Source organism: Adelges cooleyi, unplaced genomic scaffold, assembly GCF_023614345.1.
Source record: "Adelges cooleyi isolate 19-005CV unplaced genomic scaffold, UGA_ACOO_1.1 ACOO_flye_CR_arks_rails_tigmint_CR_PRNA_247, whole genome shotgun sequence".
NCBI classification, from domain to species: Eukaryota; Metazoa; Arthropoda; class Insecta; order Hemiptera; family Adelgidae; genus Adelges; species Adelges cooleyi.
The window spans coordinates 10,676,790-10,694,693 of NW_026095912.1; the positions used below are offsets into that span (position 1 = coordinate 10,676,790).

At 30.8% G+C, this 17,904-nt stretch overlaps 1 protein-coding gene across 1 annotated transcript; it reads left to right on the forward strand.

Annotated features, from left to right (window-relative positions):
* The first annotated feature begins 2,727 nt into the window (after positions 1–2,727).
* Positions 2,728–17,756, forward strand: LOC126836405 (glycine receptor subunit alpha-3). The gene is made up of 11 exons (XM_050569757.1): positions 2,728–2,918; positions 11,930–12,006; positions 12,194–12,356; positions 13,439–13,521; positions 13,635–13,778; positions 13,840–13,922; positions 13,985–14,119; positions 14,350–14,450; positions 14,813–14,973; positions 15,395–15,503; positions 16,025–17,756. The coding sequence occupies exons 2-11, from the start codon at positions 11,933–11,935 to the stop codon at positions 16,235–16,237; spliced, it is 1,266 nt and encodes a 421-aa protein (XP_050425714.1). The 5' UTR covers positions 2,728–2,918; positions 11,930–11,932; the 3' UTR covers positions 16,238–17,756.
* Positions 17,757–17,904: the final 148 nt, after the last annotated feature.

Genomic DNA, 17,904 nt, shown 5'->3' on the forward strand with positions numbered 1-17,904 from the left:
AAACTCGATAAAAGCAGTCTTTATTCCGTTATCATTCCGTTATCACACAAGTACACAGCGGCGAAAATTATGATAAGACGTTACCAATAATACTTAAATTGGTAAATGTTATGTTGATAGATATTATTAGGCGATAGATCAGGATTATATTTTATTGAAGGACAGCCATAAAAAATTAGTTTTGAAATTTCATCTTTAGTATTTTTTTTTCTTCAAAACCAATGTTAATTATGAAAAAAAAGCATTCATACTACTACTTGATAATGAGGTTTTATTTAATAATATTGAGTATTCTTAAGAAAACGCCGCCACTCCATCCATTTTTACACATGAAAACACAAGTTGGGTTTCTCCATACACGATACAGCTCCTGTAAGACAATTTTTAAAAGATCTGTATTAAGAAACCGAAGAGTTATTTTTCAACATTTTTTTTAAAGCTCTGTCAAGAAGGATGCTGCGAAAGTCAGAAAAATAATTTAACTAAGTACCAAAAAAAGAGTCCTAATTACTGAACTAATAATTATTACACATTTCAGTTAAAACGTTTAAGTTAAGATTTTTAAAAAAATTGTCCATCCTTAAAAATGAACGAAGTGGCGCCCTCTTAAATAGAAAATATGCTTTAATCATATTACTCATAATATACTGTATTATCTTTCTAAGATAGGTGATACCTAAGTATCTAGGTATTTATTATTTATGTCAGATTGAAAAGATTATTAAAGGAACAATTTCATCAGATGTCGTTTCCATGTCCAGTTCTCAATATTGTCACAACTCACGTAACAAAATGTTTTCATTTAAATTGGTATTAGCCTAGATATTGTGGATACAATTTGGGAATTCGGCGAACAGCCTTGTATAATACTATATTACACAGGTCGACACTCGAAACTTTATTTCATTATTTGGAGGTAGCTGTTTCCAAAAATATAATATCTATTTTTCCCAATTTGCGATTGCTGTCTAGATATTGCCTATACTGTATATATAACCGTACGTTACATAAAATGAATATTGAAAAGAGTTTATTTTAAATTAGCAATTTAAAATAAATTGCTATTTATTAAGAAAATAATAGGTATTTCAAAAATCGATTATAGACGAAAATACCTATGTTTGAAGTCACATAAGAAATACATTTTAAGACTTTATGAATAAATCGTATAATGTTTCTACCGAAATAAAAAAGGACTAATAAGTATACAGAATTGTAATGATCTAACTTCGTAAAATTACAAATTGTCTACAGTTCATACTAGATTTTAAAAACTCGATGTAATTTATATTGTCTTTTATGAGGACTAATTCCTAAAGGATTGAACAAAGTATCTCAAGTTAGAGTGTACCTTGGTAATTAATAGTTTGCGTCTGGAAAAATAGTTGCGTATTTTTTTGTTACTATGAATTAAGTGAATAAAAATATATTTTATATCTCAGCCTATTTAAAGAAGGAAAAATTCTACGCTGTTTAGGTACTTTGACAAGATAAGTAAACCCTGCACAATTTGCTATTGATCTAAATATTTTGGTGCAATTAACAATCGATTTATGTATACTCGATTTTTGAAATCACTGTAATTGTTGTACGTGACCATCTCTAGAGTATTGGCGATATCCCGTTAACAAGAGCCAATTGGGCAAAATGGTCATAATTTTTTAAAACCAGTGACCTTCAAATACCTATAATAAAATGCAATTAACCCAACAAAAACATAATGTCATTTTTGTCGAGCTGTGTTATTATACTTAAACTCGCGGGAATGCGTGTGTTGTAAATCGAGTTTTCGAAGCTCTACCGACTACTATATTATTAAAAATACCTCGATAACTAATAGAAAAAAAAAGAATTGAAATATTTTTTTACAAAATTGGAGTTTATTTAATTTGTGTTTATCACACCATTTGCAATATGGATTACACATACAATTTCATTTACATTAAAAATTGCATTTCTTTTGCTTTCTCTCCTTTTCACTTAGTCTCTTGAACACAACAAATATTGACTTCCCTTCTCCACTTCTACTAATTCTATACCAGCTAATGTTCTAACATTCCACGAAAATTCGAGATGGGACTGTCTACTGAAGTTTTATAAATAAACATGATATTTATAAAACTAAGCAACAAAATATGTAGGTCAAATGGCAGGCAAACGGGTGCAATATTCCCATCACGAGATTAGAAAAATAAGTTCCAGGAAACCGCAGCTTCCTTTTTGAGAAAGCAAAAACTCATACAAAGGCCTTCTCGGGTAAAGGGGTCTTTTTGACCTTCGACTGCAGATCAGGGTTGTCGCTTAAATCTAAAGAATAAACATCAAACCGATTTGGAACTAGTTAGATCATTTTTGTTTTTTGTAAAATCATAGTGAGCCGTATTTTAGAGAAAAATTACAAAAAAAACTAGCAATACGTTATACGATTATAAATCCAATCACTATTGCCTCTATTGCTTTTGTACCTACACAGTGAAATTTAGCAAATACATAATTATCTATTTCCTTCGGCCGACGTGTTGCACGGAAACGTCGGGCTGAAACCCGTGACAAACACTCCGGGGAGAGCACACGGTCGGGTTCGGGGTGTACATGTAGGTATATTCAATATATAGGTATATATATATATATATATATATATATGGGTCACAATGACGTACGATGCGGCAGAACACGCCGAAGGACCGCCGTGGAGGAACATCACCGTCTTGCGTGTGGCGCAAAACATCAATTCAATCAATCCCCGACGCCCTCGCGAGACACACTCTGTTCGCACGACCCCGCCAGTCGACATGCCGTTAACCGTGTTGGTCCCCACGCGTTCCCCGTGAATTCAAACTGACAGACAGACAGTCAACTGCCGGACAGACAAACACGGCCGTATCAATTGGTTTCACCTCGCAAACGGCACTCGGAGCGTGAGTATAAGATGATTATTTTTTAACGGTCAGAGCTGATTGCGGACAGTTATGTACGGTTATAATTATCGTACGTGAAACTAGAAATCTGAAATGAACTGTGAAATATCCGGGAATTTGATCGGAAACCCGCGTTGTCGAAAAGGAAAAATTTAATGAAAAAAAAAAAACACTTTTCTAAAAAATTCCGATTGTTTCAAATAAATTAACCATTCACTGCATGATATTTTAGCTTCGATGCGATAGCTGAGAAGGTATTGGTTTTTTAAATTATTTGTGCAAAGGCTTAAGAGTTTTAGTTTTTATCATTAATTACTCCCTTCACTGCAAAATTTTATGTTTTTGGTCGAACAAAATATGTGCACTATCTAAAAATAAATGAAAAAACATGTTTTTTAGTTTTAGCTTAGCGGAAAACGCTATTTCAGTAATTTCACTGTAATTGTACAGTGAAGGGATAAAACAAAATTATTTGTTTTATAATATATATACCCATTCACAATATATATACATATGTTGTACCGCATTAATAAATGTACGTATAATTAGAAATATTGTACAAAAAAGTGTGTTTTAAATAAATAATAAAAGATTATTTCTTTTGTTACATTTTTTGAACGATATATATATATATATATATATTATATGATTTGAATATACAGATTTGAGCAATGTCGTTTTATGTTAAATTGTTTTAAAAACATGTCCAAGAAATATATTTAATTTAAGTAAACGTCTATAAATATAGTCATTTTGTTTGTTAATGCGTTTTGTGATGAATTTAAATTGTTGTAATCACATTCTTAATTTGAACCATAACTAATTAGACTGGGACCGAGACGTAATCGGTGGTTGTTGAGTTATAAGATATTTCTGGTTTTCCTAAGAAACTGGAACGAATGTTTATTTTCATTTCTCGACTGCCGCAGTGAAGAAAGTCATAACTCAATTTTTGCAACCTTTGAGAAGAGCACAAAGGAAATTTCAACTTTGATTCCTTTTTCTTTTTTTTTGTGTATTCTTATATAAGTATCCCATACTCCCAGACCGATTAAAAAAAATTAAATGGTCCGGAGATAGAGAACTTTATTTTCTCTATCTTCATCTTCATCTCTATTTGTTTTTTTTATCAGTTCCAAATTGATAAAATCAAGTTAACACTGTCTTCGCTACGCATGTCGATTATTAGGTACATTTATTGTTTTCTCAATAAAATATTTTTTCTTCTTTTCCAGGTGTTTTCTTATTTATTACTTATAAGTATTTTATATAAACTAAAGTTTTTTAAACCCCGTTGTCCCGGGTTTTATCCTTTTATTAAGAAATTTAATTTATAAATACTTTTCCAAAATTATCTCTTTGTTTTCGGAAAACTTTTGTCTTAGGAAATGTTTAAACCAGTACAAAACTACTATGTTTTTGATTGACTATTCAAATATTCGAGTTGGCTAAGTGTTTTATAATTTAAATGTACGATCACTTGGTTCATGTAATAATACTAATAATAAGAACTGAAAAAAGTTATCAAACGAAATCTTAACTTTTGTAACGATACAAATAATTTGCTCGAATATTTTGTTATAGTTTAAACAAATAATGTAAATTTTAGCTTAGTAACGTTTGTAATCTCTGCTGTAACTATTGTTCGTATAAATTATTAGTGAAAAAAATACTTTAAGTGAAAAGTTTTGGGAGTGTTTATTTGAAAAGGTATAAAAACAAATTATGCCCTAAGAATAATTCATAATGTATATAAACGTATTTTTCACAGGAATTCCTAACGGTAATCAGGTAAAAATACAATTAAAGAAAAAATACTACTTGGTTATCTAAAATTACACGTTAAAATGTCTATACTCTATCTTATAATATATCTGCATATTACCGCAACGTCTGTTGCAGAAGTCATTATTTTTTCTTGACTGCCTATTATAAGTCTCAAGTTTTTTAATACTTGTAGTAAAGTCATTTCACAATAAAAAAAGTTCTTGCATTGGCTGGCCGCTGGTGATTACAAAATATTGCACACAATAGCCTGAAAATAAAATTAATTTATTATCATTCACTTGCTGTCGGTATAAAGTCGCTTAGAAATATTCTATCAAACGCAGAATTTTTCTAAGAATTTGTCCCAACTGCGTGAATTGTCTCTTGGGTTTTTCATCTTACATTCTAAAAGAATATAAAAAAAGCTCATACTATACCGGTTTTTCCAGGGGTAGGAGCAATCTAAGGAAAATACGTTTTTTCCCGTGAAATGAATACTAACTTCAATCTTTTTCCTCAAAAGATTTTTTCCCCAACAATTTCGGAGAACGACATGACGCATATATTTTATTGAAAGAAATGTCATTTCCAAGTACTATAGAAAATGTATGCTTTATTCCAATTCCTGATGCAGACAGCATTTCCACTTTAAATTTTTACCAATCTTTTTAATGAAAAAAGCAATATATATATATATAGAGAGAGAGCGAGAGAAAGAGAGAGAAAGAGTCTACCCAATTTAGTCGGGGATGAAAAAGTGCATAACTCATTGGATTCTAGAATTCCGTATTTTTCGAGTGATGGTACAAGTAAATGTGACATTGTGTAGTAAAAATAGTCCTTCTGATGTCATAAATTAATCAGAAAATTATTAGTCGAGTTACAAGCTTTAAGTTCAAGTTAATCTTTCAATTAATTTAGTTAAGATTTAAAAAATAATTTCGTTTATCAAATCATAAGCAATTAATTAATTGGACGGTCTTTAAGTTAATCCAGATAATAAAGAGTTAAGTTTAATATTAATTTATAGCTGGAAATTAAGTATGTATAGTTATGAAGTTACAGTTATTGTTAATTCAGTTTAATGTTTACTGTTCAGCCTTGCATTAATTTAAAGGACAGCCGAAAGGATATTTTGATCGGTTCTTTTATTTATAACCGAATATACTTTTAAGCACAGGATCGGTAGATGGATGTTTTCTTAAAAACACCCATCTAAACTGACATCGGTCATTATGTTGGTTAAATAATTTTGCATAATATGTAAATTGTAAACTACTTAGTGACAGTTACTCTCTAAAACTATCCTAACACTAGTTCTGATTATTCAGTAACATTTATTTTCTTTCATCGCATTCACATTCTATCTTAACGTTCAAGTTCTTATTCTAATAGCATAATTTCCAAAGTGAAAAGCCGTTTGGGATATGCATAAAAAATAGAAAACAGGACCTTACAAGTAGTGATTTTGTTGCCCCGAGAATCTTCAAACACACATTTGTTGAGAATAAAATGTAAATCCATATAATATTTGAAAATATAACCACTAAATATCAAAGAAAATTAAACGATAAGTAGGTCATGCACAAAATCTTCATGCAGCCCAACCCAAATGCATGAACGTTCGTCAGATCACACTATTTAACTTCCTTTAGGATACCCGAAAAATATACATGGGATTTTCCAGGAACTTATCAACTTCCATTCAATTCGTTAAAAAAAAAAATCAACATTCTAAGAACGCGTGGAAGAACATGTCTAATTGTTGAATCACTCTGAAATTGTATTTCAATTAAGTACATGGAAAATGTCTAATACACCAAGAGTGGCCAATAATTGCGTTATGAAATTAAAGAACGTTTTTGCTGCAAATATAAAATAAACGAACGAAAGTAAATTCACTATATACAGACAATTTTCTTAGTTCAAACCCCCTATAACTTGTTCGGACTAATTGCTAATACGATTTCGGTAAATATATTAACAACGGCTGCCGTTTCCGAGTAAATACAAAAATCAACATTTGTTCATCGGTTAATTAGCCCTTTGTACGCGTTATACTCCATCGCATAACATAATTACAAGGATAATAATTTGAAAAGCGTCGAAAATATATGTACATGTTTTTATATTTTTTTCAAAAAAAGAATAAATTGCGCTAACTTGGCGGGAAAATATTGATTTCTACTCCAAGTGCGGTGGTAATCACACGTGAGGAGGGGCTGTTCGACGGAAGTTCTTTACACTTGAAGTCTTTCGAGATGATTCACTCTACTTAAGGTGTAGTAATGTTTACCGTACACTCATTATTTTAAATTTACCGCCGTCGCATGACGCCGTGACCGAGTGCGGGACTAATTTTTAATTTAAAGGTATGGCGGTTTTTTTTTTGGTCATTATTATTAACGCTGACAAAGGGGGTCGCGAGCAGGCATCGAGATCAGATCAATTATTAAAATACAAATAGAAAAAAGTATGAAGAACATCGAACCAACTGAAGAAAATGAATAAATGATAAGTGGAATTTCAGTTCTCACTAATAACAATGCCATTCAAAGAAGTTATTACTGGGCTTCATTAGTTAAAGTATATTGCATTTTTTAAAATGATATATAGCATTTATAAATTAATATAGCAAGAATTGGTTTATCAAGATTAAATCGGGTTTAATACGAAACAATATTTAAGACATATTGGAAACATTTTAAGATTTTCTAAAATAATAAGATTCTATATTTAATCATAATGTATGTCGTGTTATACTTATAGTAAAAACAAAATTAACAAATATTTATTTAGTATTTACACTCCTTTTTTTATTAACATATGATATAACATATATGTTATAAGTGAGTTATTACTTAGAAATAGTATAACTTAATAATTAGTACAAATTATAATCATAATAATTTGTATAAATTAGTTTTTTTTTTACCTCATCTATAGTTAAGAAATTTGAGTATATAAAACAATAGTTGTATGTATATATATATTATTTAGTTGAGGCGTTTCAATTGATTTAACTTATTTAGAATTTCAAAAAACATTTGATACAATTTATAATTAATAAAAGCACATCATTGTAAAAACAATACCGTCTCAGCTCCGCATCGAAACTTGTATTTTACATTACTTACATGAGTGGAAATATGATTGAACTTTAAGTTGTTGAATTAGTATTGCGATCCCGTTTTCTTCGAAATAATAACATAATATCACTTATGCAACGCCACTCAAAATCATATATAACCGGTAAATAAGTATGACAGTATTATAAAGCACGAGATCACAATATGTTCATACTGCAAAAGTACTTGAGACGACCGAACATTTATAGTAAGTTCTTCAACTATTCCTAGAATAACTGAATGTCGAAAACTTGGCTAGAGAGACTTGCCTCTCATGAAGTGGTACGATAAACAGCTAAAAAACATGGGCGAAATAAAATGTAATTAGGGAATACCAGAAGTTGAAAACTAATAACAACACAATAACACAGCACTTGAATAGCTAAATACAGAAAGGACACATGTCCAAATTTTTAAATTTTTCAGGAGAGACGAAAAACTTAATAAGTCTTGAAAAAATTGAACTACAAATTGTATGTTGTTAAATAATTTGGTATAAGACATTATACACATGGTTCTACAATTACTTACAAAAATATTATGAAACTTTAGGTAGGTACATAATGGTGTTTAAGGTCTTAGACATGTGCCGTTTATGCTTCAAATTACTAAGAATATAACATTTCCTTATAAACAAGTAGTTTTTTTATTACTAACAGTTAAAATATCATTAATATGACATACAGTAATTTATTTGATGATAATGAGTCAAAAATATTTTATTTTATAGACAAATAAGACATGTGCCCCGTTTGCACAAAAACATGTATTTATCGATATTAAATTTAATAAGGTAAAAAATTGATTTTTAAAAATAGTGGACATGTGCTCTTTCTCTATTTAACGATTCACTTATGAGTTATGGTAGTTTAATTGAAAATTATACTTTCTATAGAAAAACATTACAATTTACATTCAGTTCTAAGCAAACACTTCATCATGATTGATGTCTAATAATCCCGAACGGCTAAAAAACAAGGCGATAAGTTTAGATTAGTGAATCTTTCACCACTATCATCATCCGAAATTCACTTCACACATCTCCATGTCTATACCTACCTAATTAATATTCAGTCTATCTTAATTACAGTGAAAACATATAGGTACCACAAATTAATAAAACGTTACGTGTTCAATACCAATCACAAATACATATTATATGAAAAGTAATTTTTTACTTAATTGTTTATGTAACACCTCAAATTGCAGTTTCTTCGTGTCATCGCTAGTGTTACTATGCATGTACAAACACATATTTAAGGATATTATGTGTAGACTTTAACATACATTTCTGATCACCCTGTGGACGCATAGTGTCGTCAGTGGTTCACATAATAATACATAGGTAATACACAATGTTTTATGGAGTGGTCGCGTTATGCATAAATCTTGCACGAGATTTGACAGATAAATCACGTTTATATATTGAACACCGCGTCAGGTCTGATTGGTAAGGTTTTCTTTTTTATTATCATATAATATGTCACAGATTTGAAACATTAAATAGCATTGTTGTTGACCGATTTACCGTAGAAATTTATTTTACCGTCCAGAAGTTGGTGCAGAGTATTCAACTAAATAATCGCTAGGACAAAAATGTAACGTTATAATAAGTCAAAATTTGTATAATTAAAAAAAAACTGAGTAGTTTATTAAACGATTAATGTCAACAATATTTAAGAGCTCGGGCAACTGCAAGAACACGTTTGTTAAGAATCAGAGGGTGGGCTAGAAAAATGTTTGTTAAAAAAAAACCTAACAAGTAACAACTACCATAAATAGTGAATAAACACGAACACATCAACAATCATGGCTTGTAATAAAAATAAAAAAATGTTCAAAAAATGTACTACCAAACATTTTTTTTATTATTTCATTAATTACAACATAATGGAGAAAGAAAACGACATTATGAGATCCACCAAAAGTGAGTATAGCTTTAACACGAGTGAACTTGTATAGTAATCTCAACTTGTACGTGTTGATTACAGCTGCTAGATAATGTGGAATCTTTAAAAAAAAACTAACGAGGCGGCACTGAATAGGGTAAATATATAAAAGTTAAAAACAAACGTTGTGTTATTTCAATGGTTTGACCTGGTATCCTAGAGACATGTAATTATTGTGGGAATTTCTACACGGAAAAATATTCGTATATTATATTATAGTTATGTTATATATAGTACACGTTATAACGTTATATACGAACCTAACCGATTGTGGTACAAGAGCTTTTGCTTTGTTTTTGTTTTATTATCGTTATAATAAAAATAACGTGTACTTATAAACTCATCACTAGTACTCATCTACAGTTTTTCAAAAGGTTGTTTGTGTGCGTCACAGTCTTTTGTCAACAATACCGTTGTTCTACATGCCACTAAAATATGTGTATTTTTTTTTTAAATATTATTACCTATTATCATTTATTACCATCATCATCATCATCTCCATCGCCGTCGTACATCGTTGTAGTGTAGACTAACTATTACACGTTAACATCATAATACATATTGACTGGGTTATAATAAATACATAATTATTATTAAAATATAATACAGAATAGATACGCGTATAATGTACTATAAAATAAGTTTTAATTTTGAACTCGGTGCTCGCGTTTAATCTCTTTGGCACACGCAGACATTTAAAAATCCTTTTACGTCATCACTTCAGTATCGTTAGATGCAATTAAAAAAAAAAAAACCCCATGTAGATATAACCTATACAAGAATCTTTAGGCGTGAACGAACGATGAAAAGCCCCGGCGGCATAGGTGGGTTAGGGGAGAGGATTTTCGCAATGGTAGCAACTTTTTTTTTATTCCTTCTTTTTTTCCCTTCCTTTTTATTTGTTCACGAGCACACTCGAAACACACTACGGGCGGCTCTCGAACGCCGGAGTTACCAATCCATGATGTATAATATATACTAACGTAGGTACACGGTTTGTGGGATTTATTATGTAAGCCGTTAGTCTCGTTGTCGGTATCGTCACTGTATAGTCGATTCTTATTAAGCGCGTCAAAGAACAGGCCACAGAGATTAAGAGTATAAAAAAGTATAAGTATATGTGACAAAACGAGAAAGAGATCTGCTGCTAAAGTCAAAGGAACCGAGGAGTGTCTTAACGCCCAAAACCTTTAAATGAGTCAAATCCTCACTTGTGATTATTTACAAGATAATACATTACATATTATATAACAATGGTCGAGGAGTAAGTGCCGATTTCTTTGGTACCTATTCCTAATTTAACACCGCGAAGACTGAGATTGTGTAGCCTTCATTCTTTAAACTTAACTGTATACAATAAATAGGAACAATTTTGGCCAATTTTTTAGTGTTAGTGCGTTTTTCAATCAAATTTGAGTTATCGTACAAGTTGTTTTATGACATTGATGGTTACACGGATCCGTTTGAATGTAATCTACTGTCTTGACCAACAAACGACCGTGATTGTGCTAATTATTGACAACTAAAATTGTTTGTTTAGTAAACATTAATAGTTTAGTAATAATTTGTTAAACAGAAATAAGCCGTATTGTCTGGATGTTCCCATTGCTAGCTATACTGAAGTGCATTTGCAAAATTATTTATGAATTCAGAAAATTGATATCAAACATGATAACTACATATTTATGCTGACTATTGCTGGCAAAAATACTAGTGTTATTAATAAATCATCTTTTCGCATTTGCCATTTTTCCAAAATTTCTGTTTTAGTAATATTCTTAAAGTACAGACATTGTACCTAACCTAACATATTTAAATAAAACCAGAGTGTACATTTAATATTTTGGAACTCGCATTTTGAATTTTTTGTGTTTATTTCTATTAAATAGGTAAACATATATATTATCAGTGTTGAAATTGCACAAAGTACTTACATGTAACATGATACCATCTAAAGAGTAATGATTTGTAAGTAGTAAGTATAATATAAATCGTTCAGTTTGGGTAGAGTTTAAATGAAAAAATAAACTGTCCTAATATGCATACATATAGTAGTCTACACCTTGAAGAGTGATGTATATTAAAACGTTTTTTTTTTACAATATATATATATTTCAAACACATTCAGTAAACGCGTAATCGTATATATTTCGAAATGTTGTTTTAGACTATGAAGATTTTTGATCCATACAAGTTGTTCAATTATCTCATTCCACAGCTGATCGTCTTTCTTGGTGTTGTCAAGTAAGCGAACCTTTCGTTATTATGAGCTATTGTATTCACGTTTGCCATTAGGTTGTTTTTTATTCCTAATTTTTTTTTTAATACCCCGACAATAAAAAAAAAAATAGGTATACTAGTTACTCGTGGTGCTATTATCAATGTATATAAATTACATATATAAATAAGGTTGTTTTTTTTTAAATTTAAGCTTACAACTGAGAAGTGCGAATGGCTTGGAGTTCAGAGACATCCTTCCGGAAGACCCTAAACTCTACGACAAGATGAGGCCTCCGAAAAAAGACGGAATGCCGACCACGGTTTATTTCCACGTAACGGTTATGGGCTTAGATTCTATTGACGAAAACGCTATGGTACGCCATAATAAGCAAAAAGGTCGAGTGGGGGTGATTGTATAACAACGAAATTGGTCTTGAATGTAATTGCAAAATTTGTCTCATAAAGATAATAAAAAAATTACTTAAGCTGCCAAGCCAGCTCAAAATTGTAATTTCAATTGAATGTTTTTAAATTTTCACCGTACAATGTTTACAAAACACTTAGTTTTTTATTATTTCAAAAACTAAAATTACATTTACCTCATTTCGTTACAATTTAACCGACTTGACCCATTAATATTTATCTAGTAATCAGTAGGATCGGTTACATGGGAAAATAGCCGAGTACGTGTGAATCGCTTATTCAAGAAAGGAATTGATTCGAAAAATCCAAAATATTTGGAAAACCCGAATAACTATTTAATCTGCAAAATGCAAAGTCTCTTTCTTTTTGCAATAGAAACGTTTAATACTTTTTCAGATTTCCGGGTAGGTATTTATTTTATAAAAAAAAAAAAGAAAGAAAGAAAGTTGAATGAAAAATAAAAAAGTAATTGTAAATAACTTTATTATTGACACATTTAATTATATCATTAATCGAATTATAACCAATTGCAAAAAAATCATATTTTATAGGCTTTAATGCATTGGCTTGTTCCGTTTGATAGTCAAATTTATTTGTCTCACTTTACACATTTTTTTGCCGCCAAACATTAATTTTCACAAAAAATGGTGACTTATTCTCTTTCTTAAACAAGCGTTTCAAGTGTAACAAAATAAATTATAATTTATACATTACTTTTTTTCTACTATATGATTTGCTGTACTATAGTAATAAATCAATTTCTTATAAACCATTTTTAACTAAATTAAATTTTTGATTGTAACGTAAGAACATTTTTAATTTTTCAATTTGAAACCATATTTTGTTGTAGTAATTGTTTTTAAAAAAAATCTTTAACATTTAGTTTATTATATCAATTTTTTGTTTATACTTTTGCTATAACTATTTTGGTACTTGGCCATTTCTTTCCATGATCGTTAATTATTTACATTCAAATTACCAACAAGTGTGTTCATACTTCAATGTAATACATATATTTTTTATCTCCATTAAGACTTACGCTGCAGACATATTTTTCGCTCAAACCTGGAAAGATCACAGACTTCGTCTTCCAGAAAATATGACATCCGAGTACAGGTGACGTTGTCGTTATTTAGCTAATGATTACAAAATGTGTTTTATATACTGAAAAACAGTACATTTAAAATTTGCTCGACCATCCTCGTTGGTTCATAATATGCACGTTACAGATTGCTGGAAGTCGATTGGCTAAAAAACATTTGGAGACCGGATTCTTTTTTCAAAAACGCCAAAGCCGTGACTTTTCAAACCATGACTATTCCCAACCATTACATGTGGCTCTACAAGGACAAAACTATTCTGTACATGGTCAAGTATGTCCGACCAATTATATAATAACGACCCACGACCTTCACGGTTGATTTTGACTTTCAGATTAACTCTAACGTTGTCTTGCGCCATGAACTTTATGATCTACCCTCACGACACTCAGGAATGCAAATTACAAATGGAAAGCCGTGAGTCTATAATAATTTTCCAGTGAACACTACAAACTTACAGTGATTCAATATGATTTCAGTCTCTCACACCACTACCGATATGGTATTCCAGTGGGACCCTCAAATACCATTGGTAGTCGCCGAAAACATTGAGTTACCTCAATTGCAATTAGTAAAAAATCAAACGGCGGATTGCACTCAAGTATACTCTACCGGTACGGTTCGCCTAACATCAATAACATTTCATTTTGACCCCAATATTGGTATTATACGTGTACCTAGTCTTGAAGTATCAAAAAAAACTTATATTTTTGGAAGTGTACATAATTATTATCAAGTCTCCAAAAATATATATGTTTGGTGTCTCTAATTAAATTCACGAGTCTCTCATTAAACCGAACCATCGTTATCCCAATCACAATAATATTATTATATTATGTTTTAGGAAATTTCACTTGTCTGGAAGTGGTGTTCGTTTTGAAACGCAGGCTCGGTTATTATTTGTTTCACACTTACATCCCAACATGTCTTATCGTCATCATGTCGGTAAGTGTTTTTTTTTAAGCTTGTTTCTCAAGAAAACTTGTGTACTGTCAAACTCTGCAATTTGGGACAAAGTGTATTACCCTCGAGGGAACCAGACCTGATTAATATAGATGTATAGCCTATGTTGATTACACCAAGTGAGAGGGATTTTGATTGGTGCACTGACATAATATTGTTGCACTGAATTACTTTGAAGTGTATTCAAAGTAAAAATATTTTAACAAATAGCATTTTACATGTTCGATGTTTGTCAAAAGTTCAAAATCCATTGTTTGTCCTAAGTTCAGAGTTCAGTGTGTTATCTACTCGTTTGTCTGAACCTACGTATGTTAATTGCATTCACCATATCAAATAATTTACAGTGGGTCTCATTTTGGATCAAACCCGAGGCTGCTCCTGCCCGTGTCACCCTTGGCGTCACATCTTTATTGACTCTATCCACTCAACACGCAAAGTCTCAGGCCTCTTTACCTCCGGTTTCTTATTTAAAGGCCGTCGACACGTTTATGTCCGCATGCACCGTGTAAGTGTCCAGTTGCTACTATTTTATTAAGTATATAATAATACATTCCCAGAAAGTAACAATGCTTCGCTCTACATATTTTTTCAATAACAAAAATATACATTCAACGTATCAAGGCTGCCATATTACACTATATTACAGACTATACTATATTATGTTTTAAATTTTATAATGTGTTTCGCACTAAATTAATCACTCCATTGGCCACGTGTGCTTGTTAATTATATTATTACAGTTACAAAAACATACCCAATATGGCATTCAATTAGGGGTTGAAATTATGTTCTGGTATTTTTACCTCTTTGGGTGGCCACTGACCATTTTAGAAGGCTAAAAATTCTAGCTTGTTGTGGCCTATGACAATGTTGAATTTTTACATAAAATATTATTAAGGAAAATATTAATATATTTTACTTTTTAGATTTGTGTTCATGGCACTCATGGAATATTGTCTTGTCAACATAGTTCTCGGCGACGCTGACATCCCGCCTAAAACTTTTTCAAAGAAATCGTTCGATTTTAGTTTCCGAGTAAGTATGTTAACGGCAATTGAACGTCAGGACCAATGTTAGAATTTTTTATGATTCACATAAAAATGATTACAAATTATTGCAAAGGGTAAACTAATTCTCATATTGCTTCCCTTAATTATTATAGATTTGATTTTGAAAACTAGGTAGACATTTATAATAATTATTAATCATCTTAAATAACTTCTACATTTATTTATTATCTATACACAAGTGACAAATCATATATGTATATAATTGAATAAAAGATCATTTTTCATTTAATTACCACTCTAAGACAAACAATTGTGTGAATAATGCCTAACTCTGATTACGTTGGTATGGTATAATTTTAAACAAACGGGGTAAATAATTGACGGCCCAACAAAAGGATTTAATATAATATAATATAGTTCAAACACTGATCAACCTAAAACGAGCGTCCGATATTATTTCCAAGGAGGCACGGCTAATATTATGATATATGTATCCCTTGATCTATTTAATTTTTCTAAAGTCTTATGATTTGCATATGTCTACAGAGTAGCATCAAACCGATTGACGGCCATTCCATCCCACCGCCTCCTCGTCCGCCACCACAAGCCACAGCAGCCGCAGCTGCAGCTTCAACGGCCATTGCTCAAAGAAACCGCGCCAGAGCTTTGCAAATCGACCGTTTCTCCAGAGTTTTCTTCCCACTGTTGTTCGCCATACTCAACATGACTTACTGGATAATATTCGCTCGGTTTTTGTAAACGATCACCTATCCAACGACCACGAGCTAGTTCAAATTAGATTTGTTCATATCACAACAATAGTTATAAAGTATTACAAAAAGGTGTTTCACCGAGGGCTACTCTTTGCTACTTCTTCAGGGCGATAGACAATTTATTTTGAATAATAATTCCTCATGTCGCTGCCTGCACAAGCTTACTTTCAACTAATAATTTATTTTTCAGTCAAACCGCTTCGTTTCAAATAATTAAATTTTTCCTCTCTTCTTTCAACAGGCTCAAACCACCTTAATCTATCTTCTATCTTCTTAATTTATTCTATCTAACTTATGGCACTCTATGGATACATTCGACTCTATGTTCTCATTTCAGTTGCTTCCTTCTTGCTTTCGACTTTCTTAATTTTTTTCTGCTGGCCTCATTACCTGTGAACCGTTTCTTTTAATTATGCATAACATCTTTCTGATAATTATTTGCCTAATTCGACCATACTTTATTGTATTTTCGAAAAACGGTACTTACCTAAGGAAGTAATACAATGAGTAAGCCCTCGCAAAACACTTAACGTGCATTAACTAAACAGACAACTGAATTTCTCTGAGAAAATTTTTAGTAACCATATAGGCATAGTATAAGTGTGCGTAATAATAGTTGGTACTTAGCATACACCTAAATGAACAGATATTACATTAAAAAAAAAATAAAACTTAACGCACGACTACTAAAATAATTTTAAGCCTTTACTGACACTGCGATTGTTCACAAAATATAAATTTGAACTCAAAAACACAATTAGAAAATATTTTATACACAAATGACTATCACGGTACCTACGGGGTACACACATTATAACCGCTAGACATTATACATTTCACTCAAGGCTTTTGTAATGTACTTGTAGTATCCAAAGCAGCAAAAGCAAATTAATATTTTAGAAAGGAGAGTTTTAATTCTAATTAAGGGAATTGTGATGATTTGTGATCAGTTTGCATTTGTGCTAAAAGTTATCAAAATGTCGCTTGACATAAAAACATACCTATATATTATTCGTTTAAAATATTCAAATGCAATTATATTTAATTATTTAAATACTTAATAAATATAGTAAATTGATTCGTACAATTGGTACAACGCTGAGTGACGCGTTTTAGTTTCTGCACTGGTATGTTTCAAAATAGAATAGCGTAATAATTGATTTGTAATTTATGAGTGATTAAACAATTTTCAAAAAAAAAATCGAAATTGTTAAGAAGACTCTTAGAGTTAAAATATTATATACACCCTTTTATAGTTAATTAGAATGATTAAAAATTAAGCAATATATTGCGAAATTTATCTTAAAAGTATTTTACATCATTATTAAAATTATGAAACTAGCGTAGCATTTCTAGTATATTATATTATACACCGTAAAATTAATTTACAATAAGATATCTTATGAAATATTCAAGTATTAGATGAATAAGAAAACGGCACTAAGCCTACTATGTTTTATTATATTACGTACATGGATAATGTTCACATACACTTAAGTATCTATTGAAAATACACAATTCATTATAATGGAAAATTGTTGTTTTTTTTTCTCTGGTCGCCTAGTTATGGATAAGTTAAAATTTCCTTTTCAAACGGTTGACGATATGAAAACAATCTACAGTAATTGGTCGACTCCCGATTGCTTTAAGTGT

Coding starts and splice junctions, on each gene's coding strand:
- LOC126836405 (XM_050569757.1), top strand. CDS start 11,933: ATGAAGATTTTTGATCCATACAAGTTGTTCAATTATCTCATTCCACAG. Junction 13,923..13,984: donor CAAATTACAAATGGAAAGCC/GTGAGTCTATAA, acceptor ATATGATTTCAG/TCTCTCACACCACTACCGAT. Junction 14,451..14,812: donor GTCTTATCGTCATCATGTCG/GTAAGTGTTTTT, acceptor AATAATTTACAG/TGGGTCTCATTTTGGATCAA.